Source organism: Lygodium microphyllum, chromosome 8 (genome assembly GCF_053477565.2).
Source record: "Lygodium microphyllum isolate KBCC chromosome 8, Lygodium_microphyllum_v1.1.10, whole genome shotgun sequence".
In the NCBI taxonomy this organism is placed as follows: domain Eukaryota; kingdom Viridiplantae; phylum Streptophyta; class Polypodiopsida; order Schizaeales; family Lygodiaceae; genus Lygodium; species Lygodium microphyllum.
This window is the reverse complement of record NC_141142.1, coordinates 85,540,110-85,549,001: the sequence shown is the minus strand read 5'-3', so window position 1 is coordinate 85,549,001 and position 8,892 is coordinate 85,540,110. Positions and strand designations below refer to the sequence as shown.

The window sequence follows — 8,892 nt, the reverse complement described above, 5'->3', positions numbered from 1 at the left end:
ACTCCATCACGTATCCCGGTCTATGAGAACTTACAGTTGCTCCACCTCCCTTCTTTTTTCTTTGCACAGTCTCCCTATCACCTTGCATTATAGGCTCCTCGTACAAAGGACTTCCAGCTACAACACCTTGCAACGCACGTGCAACAGAGGTGGGATTTGGGGATTCCCTTTTGCTGGCACTAGCCAACAAAGACTCCATAGAAGGCCCAAATCCAATAAACCTCCTTGTGGTATAGCCCAACCTCTTTGCACATTGAATATATGCATTCAAAACATCACTAACACATGCATCATGAAGTGATATCTTTCGTTTTCCACCCTCACCTGCTAACCAACTAGCATGGACACTTTCTGATAAGTTTATGCTTGGAATTTGAGCATGTTTCCAAGGACTTTTGTTAGCCTGCGGAGTCAAATCCAAAAATAGAATCAGTAGCTCTCCCCATTGCTACATTGTGCAATAAATCTTTATGAGCTGGAAAAAATGTCACACTTACATGAGATTCAATTCCTCCCTAGTGGGCAATTCTTTGCTCCCACCATTTCAACCACCTATCCAAAGCCTTGATGTGTTCCTTGTTTACATTTCATGCCCACCAATCTCGGATAGCAGAGGCTTGAAGTGAGGCTAGTTGAGTTGTCGTTGCTAGCCTCCATGCTTCACACAATTCAATGTGGTGCATTTGTTTATCCACAGTGACTAATTTCTTGGTATGCTTTTGCAAACTTTGCTCCCAATGAAAAAGACAAGAACACTCCCTCCCTTCCATTATGTTATGAGGCCCTCCATTGTACACAGCCCTTATTGCCATCCAATTCGCACTTGCCTCATCGGACATAGATCCAGCAAAGTCAGGTGGATCATGGCCACATTGAACCATGACAGAATTCAAATTTCTCCAAAACAGGATTTGAGACTCTTCGTCCTCCTCTTTAAATTCACATATTGCAATTACCTGTAATGCTCTCATGCTAGTTCATGATTGATACATTATTATAGTGTTCATTAACAACAATTTAATTTCAATAAAAGCTTTAATTATGTTGCCACATACCCGTGATCATGAACTGAACAAGACATAGTTGCCCACCCATCAATCCTATGGGTATGATCAAAGTGCACCCATGCACGTCGTAAATCTCTAGTCCCAATTCGCCTCATACAATTCACTAAGTCCACCCCTGATGCTGGTCCCTTGGTGGACATTTTAAACAAGTAGCACTTCTCCTTGGCATCACCTTGTCCCGGAAATCTACTTCCATGGAAAAATGGGAAGACACAACGTTTTTGCAAAAAACGTATATTGTCATACCCATCACCAACCACCTGACCTTGTTTGGCTCTCTCTTGTGAAACAATGCCTTTGAACCTATGTGCTTATTAGAGGGTTATTTCAAATGCAGGACATATATTGTAAGCAGAAAATAATAATGCACAAGCTTACCCTTTATTCTGCACAAGTGGCATCATTTCTTCTAGAAAATGATTAAGATCCACCTCAGTCGCCTCCGACTCGTCTTCTTTTGTTAAAGATTCAAACAACATCTGTCGAGCAACTAGCATCAGTATTTTTTGTGGGCCTCCCTTTTCGATCTTTAGGACCGTGCTCACAAGCCTCCGCACCTTGTCAAGGGTTGCCCTCTTTGTGCCATGTTGAACACTGTGAGCATGCTCCCCAACATGGATCACCAAACGTGTCATTGTAGGATCCAGTGGCAACACATAATAGATCATGCATTTGCAAATGGCTGCACAAGTAGCAACATTTCAACAATAGTGACATGTTATCTTGGAGTTTCCCTCACTTGTAGGATAACCCATGCTCACGGTTCCATCCAAGTGACCATGGAAAAAAACATCATTGTATTTTCCCTCTGTTATGTAGTAAGGACAAGTGATCCTGAGACATTGAAAACTTCCAAGACAATAGCTCAAGTGCACAGTGCACTCAATTTCCATATTTGTTTGTGAGGTCTGCGACCATAGGTGACCATCATATTTTTGTTCCATACCCATCATTCGTTTCTTGCTATGTGTGGCTGGAAGCTCAAAAGCAATTGTGCCATTATACTCGATTGGGAGCTCATCCACCCTTCGTGGAGGTCCACAGAGCGCTAGTAAATTTTTCAATCTACCTGTTCTAGCTTTCTCCTCAATGAAGGCTGCAATGGAGTTATCATAGGAAGTTAAGTCCTCGCTTTGGCTGCCCACACATAGGTCCTCCCCGACATTTGTGTCATCAACATCCTTCTTGTTATCTGAGGGTACGTCAAGACACCCTGGAGTTGATTTGCTACAACCAAGAGTACAATCAATGTAGTTGTCAATCTTATCTTCTATTGACTCAATATTGTTAGAGATGCACACATAGTCATTTGAGTGCATGATAGAGTAGGTGGCTGATAATGTACTATCAATCAAATAGTGCGCATGCCCTTGATGATCCCATCTTGGAGACCCATTGACGTTGTTTGCTCCACCATCATTCTCTATGACGGCTTGCAACCCCTGGAATTTTTGTGTTGGAGGCAATAGATTCTGTAGGTAGTACTCACTCAAAAGAATCTCTCCATTTTCTTAATGAAACCCTATGCTCTAAGCAATCACTGGCTAGTCTCCATGTCAAAATAGCAAAACTCGACATGTTGTGCCCTCTGGTGGGTTAGTATTTGATGAAGAGAAGAAAACTCTGAATATAGCTCACAGTGTGTATTTGATGACGAGAAGAAAACAGTTCACCGTCGGAGCTATAGCAACCGTCACTACAAGTAGAGATGACTAAATAATGAATATTTAAGAGTCATTCATCAACATTTAAGAGTAATAACAAATAAGCATAATCATCAGAAATCAAAAGAAAAATTTACGACTCAACCACCCACCATCCTTCACCTTTATGCACTCATAATTTATTTATGTTGTATTAATTATTTAATTATTTAATGGCTAACTAATTACCTAATTACATAATTAACGGCTAACTTCTTTATTAGGGTTATTAAGTATGGCGAAACTCTCTTCCTCAACTCTCTCCTCTCTTTGCTCTCTCTTTCTCTCTCTCTTCTCTCCCTCTCTCTCTCTCCCTTCTCTCCCTTCTCTCTTTCTCCCTTCTCTTTCTCCCTTCTCCCTTCTCCCTTCTCTTTCTCCCTTCTCTTTCTCTTTCTCCCTTCTCTTTCTCCCTTCTCCCTTCTCCCTTCTCTTTCTCCCTTCTCTCTTTCTCCCTTCTCCCTTCTCTCCCTCTCTCCGTCTCTCTCTCTTGCAACACACAACTCCTGCCCCACAACTCTCGCGACGGTGCCAACTCCTGCCCCACAACTCCTGCGCGACACACAACTCCTGCGTGTGCAGCTCCAAGCGTGCAGCTCCTACAGCTTCATGCAGCTCCTGTGGCTTTGTGCAGCTCCTGCGGCTTCGTGCGGCCTCCAAGGTAACACATTGAAGCCCCCCAATCATCCGCGTCCATGCGGACGATGGGTGGGCTTATGCTTTGTCCCGTGGCTTATGCTTCGTCCCGTGGCTACAAGCGTGTGGCTTCGTCCCGTATGCCGTCCGCGCAACCATCCCGTATGCCGTCCCGTATGCCGTCTGACGGGCCTCCAAGGTAAGAGATTGAAGCCCCCCAATCGTCCGCGTCCGCACGGACGATGGGTGGGCTTATGCTCGCATCCGTGCAACCGTTGGGTGGGCTTATGCTTCATCTCGTGGCTACAAGCGTGTGGCTTCGTCCCGTATGCTTCGTGAGAACTCTCTTTCTCTCCCTTATGCTCGCGTCCGCGCAACCGTTGAGTCCGTGCCTCCAAGGTAAGAGATTGAAGCCCCCCAATCGTCCACGTCCACGCAGACGATGCGTGGGCTTATGCACAAGCGTGTGGCTTCGTCCGTGGCTTCGTCCCGTGGCTTAAAGAGGTTGATTGTGTTATTAATCTTAAAGAGATTGATTGTGTTGTTAATCTTTAACCTTAAAGAGATTGATTGTGTTGCTAATCTTAAAGAGATTGATTGTGTTGTTAATCTTAAAGAGGTTGATTGTGTATCTATTTGTAAGTGTGTAGAGAAAGTTATGGCACCTAAAAGAGTGCTTAGAAAGAGAAAGAAATGTGTGTCACCTCATAGTAGCCGTGAAGTCTGTATGAAGCTACGTTTAGGATGTGTTCCTAGGCGGATCTTAGAGAAAGAAGCATCATCGTGTTTGAGATCAGTGGACACTCCTTCAACAAAGAAAGGATGTGGTCCAAAAAGATGTGTCTACATTGATGACGAAGCACAAGTGGATGGGGACTCCAATACAATTGACGGGGTTGCGGAGCACACAGGTAGTCACTTATGTGTCCATTTCATTTACATATGACTCTTTGTTCAGTGTTATGTATTATATATGATTGGTTTAATGCTACTGTTTTTTATTGTTACTTATTAATATCTGCTCCTACAGAGACTAATGTGTAGCATGATAGTCTAGATGACAAAGAAGAGGTGAGTGGTGATAGTGATCAAGGGGAGAATGATGATGAAAAAGAAAAGAAGCACTCAAGGAACTTAGGCAAGCAAGTCTCTCTAGGACTGATGAAGGATGTGCTGAGTCAATTTTATATAAAAAAGAGGACGCTGCCTCCTCTTGTGCCTCTTTGCAGATTAGTGGCTCATGAGGCAGTCAGATTTGCTACGGATGATGCCCAGTGGTTGATTCCTTCCTTTGATTCCACTGGTTATCTTGAGACTATGGGACATTTCCTTGTGTCAGTTGAAGGTCCGAGAGGGGAGACCATGTCTGTGATAGCCAACAATCTAGATGAATGGGGTCCAATATGGCGTCAAAGAAATGAGGATTTTGAGAGGGCTCTTGGAAGAGAGTGGCAAGACCTTAAGGGTAAAAAGTTCTTGGTTTGGGTTGGAAATCACAGGCTGAAAACATGGTGGAAACGCATCAAAGAAAGTAAGTTGTCCACTACACATGCAAGTATTGAATGTTTGTATCCCATTCTTATGTTTGTTGGTTTTCAATTACAGAGTACTTAGACTGTGCTCACTACCATGTTAGTGTACGGTGCCAATTCATTGAGGTGCCAAAGGCGAAGGAAGCAGAGCTACTACTCGCACTAGACACCACCAACGTGTAAGTCTTCTTCCTTTAACTATGCTCCTCTTTGTAATATGTTACACTTACATTCTCATATTATGCTTTTGTTTGTTTTCAATAGTATTTCCAGAGCTCATGTTACTCCAAATATTGCATATGAGGTATATATGTTTCAAAAGTTTGGTATTGCAAACAAAGACTCCATTCTAGATAGATTGAGTCCAGCCATGAGGAAGTGGGCTGAGGTTGAGATGAGTATAGAGGCAAGGTATTATCATGGTGTTGCTCCATGGTATAACTCTCCTTGCGGTTTAATATCTCAGCTTGTATGGAAGGTGATTTTCTTTCTATGGCTCACTTGTATGAGATGTGCTTTTCTATCTCTAATTTAGTTTTTTTTTGGAATGATAGAATGAATTTCATGTCTTCATCTCAAAAGAAAGTGTGAAGCTTGAGGCTCTTGGTCTAGATGAGGTAGAGAGGAAGAAACGTTTGGAGAAGGCTACAAGGGTGGAAGAGGAGCGCCTTAAGGATAGGGGTACAAATACCTATCCATTGCTAATCCCCAAAATGGTGATGAGTTCTTTAAGTTGATATTTGGGCTAAAGTGGGATGATGAAAGCATGCTCAAGATCACAAGAGACAAGCTGTATTGTCTCACAAGCTCAAAAATCCCTGCGGAAAGGTAATTTGTATATATAACGCAAGGTGTGTGTATGTGATGCTTTTTTCTTCAATGCTTTCTATTTGTGTATATTGTTGTGCATCACAGGAAAAAAATATTGTTGCATCTTATGAGTCTCACAAAGGCCAAAGACCCCCAATACCCGCATTTTGGTGATTATAACCTCTTTCGGGTTTACATGAAGAAAGAGACATATTGGTCTCACTTGCATTCGGAGGCACTACTTCAGGTTGATAGGATACAAGTAGAAGGTCCACACCTACCAGATTCATTTGAGGAGTTCTTTAAGCTTAACATGAAGAATCATGTCATGCAGGTTGACTCAATGCAATGCATTCATATTGCTTTCTTAAGTTCTTTCTTAAAATGTATATGTGCTAATGTTAAGCACTTGTGAAACTTGTGTAGGCTTTTGTACACCTCTTGGATGGAGTGAAATCTTCAGATGTTGCAGAGAAGATGCCAGAGCTTATGTTTTCAGCCAAACGTGTGATTTATAGGTTAGCATGCATTTTCATATTAGATTGTGTGTCTGATTTTCATATTAGATTGCATGCATTTGCTTACGTAATTGGCAAGAATGTTGCAGGTGGATACTACAATGTGTAGAAGAGAAGAGGCTGGATGCAGCTCCGCAATTCACAAGAGAGTGGATTGATGTTCATGACGAGAACACTATGTATTCTCCATCATTACGTGAGAGAAAATTGACGGCATGGGAGGCAAGTGTTTGCCCTTGGTGGCTGGATTACCCTGTGGGGGTTATCCCTAAGCAAGAGAAAGATCTGCATGAGAGTAAGTACTTCAATCTATGCAAACATCTCGTCGCTTTTGTAGCAATAGTTTTTGTGCTCATGCATGGGAATCTAAGGGTGAATGATACTATGTAGGATTCAAGGAGGGAGTTGATACTCATGAACCACTTACCGCACCCACCACTGTAGAGGAGCAAGCAACCAAGGCTACCAAAGGTGCCACCCAAGGTACTCAAGGTAATCCAGGGAGAAAAAATGTGCCAGATTCCTCTATGGTGCCCACCACCTCCTTTGTTGCAGATTCATCTCTTGGTCGAGAGAATTGGGAGAGGCGACCTATGACCCGTTTAGTAGGTGAGAAGTCTTATATTAACTTGAAATTCATGTGCTTTATTGGTCGCCCATGAAGATAGTCATGTATGATTATTAAAAATAAATTACTTTGAAATAATTGTTGCATGGTTCCAGTATCAAACATATGTTGATGCTCTGTTAGTGGATGTGACCCAAATTGATAGATTTTCCCTTGATAGGTAGACATGACAACTACATATTGCAAGAACATCAATTTACATGTTGCATATAGCATTGCATCATCGTTTACTTTGCATTAATGACTATGTTGTTTTGTGTATAGCATCAACAAGTTTTTTGCAACACAAAAGATGCATCTTTATAGCAAAGATGGAGTTCCATGTCAAGAGGTGGCTTGATTGATATTTGCGGATTTTCCTATGAGCTTGCTTGTGGATGCTCTAGGTCCCATCCCATTGGGTAAGTTATGCTTTCTATCACACAAGGTTTACATCAAACTCACTTCTCATATATCATAATGCCAATGTTGTTTGTAGAGGGCATGACTATTCCCAAGTGGAACACGTTCTCAAAGGGTCTAGATATGGGTTGTATGGACCTTGCTCGAAAGTATTTGGCCGACCAGGGATTCTTAGTCACTATGTGCTTAGCAGAGCATATAGGTGAGTTTATTACGGATGCGGCAAGAGTGGGGCTTGTGCTTCACCGCACTTGGACACTCATGTGTGACTCCAAGGCTTATCGACATCCCGTTACTAGAGAGGCGGTAAGATAACAAAGTTGGATACGTTGAACGTATGGTTGTATGTTCTAAATAAAGTTTGTGTTATATGCTTTTAAAAAAAACATGGATCACTTATTCTATTTCCACTCGTGAATAGGTACTTGATCTTACTGTGTGTCTTTGGCATCGTGCTGGTCATGTTGTGCCTTGCTACGACAGAGAGACTGGGGAGAAGATTTCAGAGAGATTGTTTCTAGTGTATCGTAGCTACATGATGGATGATTGTGTCTTTCCCATGGACGTTGATGGTGTCATTGTCAGAGGCGGAGCAGAGAGGTCTCATCTTTTCTTTCGATAAGTAGTCTTGCATGTTTTTTCTCTCAAGTTACCTTGTATGGTATTTTCATTGTTTCTACTTGCATGGCCGCAAAGATTCTGTATCTTGATTGGTGATATGTGATTGGTGATATGGTTAGGTGGTTATTAGCTACATTTACGAAATGCTACGACTATGTTTTGGATGTGTTTGCGGGGTGTAGTGGTTTGGCACGGGCCAGTGCAGAGGAGATGAGACATTGCATGTGTCTAGAAATAGATTATGTGCTCTATGGGGAGTGTTTGTCCACCATAGTGTGTGGACCTATACCATGCTGAGAGAGTGTGTGTTTTTTTTTTTCGAGAGACTCTAGACATTTCATTTTGTTACTAATTTTATATGTTTATTATACACTTCATCATGTGACTATGCCTGATTTTGTCTAAGACATTACATGCATTGGGATCTTTGATTTGTTTTTAGGAAGAGTGTACCTTGCGACTATTTGACACGAATATATTTTACTAGTTTTTCGTTGGTTTTGTTTTCTTGATGTGTGTTCATGTAAATGCAACATGTCGTACTCCTTAAGTAAGACTATTTATATGCAGAATGGATATGTTGCATGAAAAAGCTCGAAAAAAAGAGATTGATTAGAAAAGAATGAAAATGAAAGCGCGCAAAAATAAAATCCCCATCCCAAGCCATATAGCTAGATATTCAATTCCTTGGGAGTTATTTGGTGACATTTATCTATCATCTCTTGGATCATTTAATTAAAATAATGCACTTTATTTTGGATGTATTTTGTGTTTACGGTTCATCTTGGGACCAATCCTTGAGGTATATGAGAGTCGTAGAGGAGCTACGGTGATCAATCGAGGGGTGCTCCCTGTGTGTATGCTATGTAGTGAACAACATCAAGATGTTCAGGGACTCCTTTTGAGGGGTGGGAAAAGAATCATTCATTGGACTACAAACTCATACAAATGAAAAGTTCTTAGGTGCTCCTAGTCGCG

General features: G+C 41.8%; 1 protein-coding gene across 1 annotated transcript; it reads left to right on the top strand.

The window, feature by feature from the left end:
* Nucleotides 1-7,374: 7,374 nt before the first annotated feature.
* LOC148032531 (uncharacterized) lies at nt 7,375-8,211 on the top strand. The gene is made up of 3 exons (XM_087683938.1): nt 7,375-7,599; nt 7,715-7,913; nt 8,033-8,211. Exons 1-3 carry the CDS (start codon nt 7,375-7,377, stop codon nt 8,209-8,211), a joined length of 603 nt encoding a protein of 200 aa, XP_087540064.1.
* The last annotated feature ends 681 nt before the right edge of the window (nt 8,212-8,892 follow it).

Excerpts from the sequence above, each read along its gene's own strand:
- LOC148032531 (XM_087683938.1), top strand. The coding sequence starts at position 7,375 with ATGACTATTCCCAAGTGGAACACGTTCTCAAAGGGTCTAGATATGGGT. Across the intron at positions 7,600-7,714 it reads ATCCCGTTACTAGAGAGGCG|GTACTTGATCTTACTGTGTG; the intron begins GTAAGATAACAA and ends ACTCGTGAATAG. Across the intron at positions 7,914-8,032 it reads GTCTCATCTTTTCTTTCGAT|GGTGGTTATTAGCTACATTT; the intron begins AAGTAGTCTTGC and ends GTGATATGGTTA.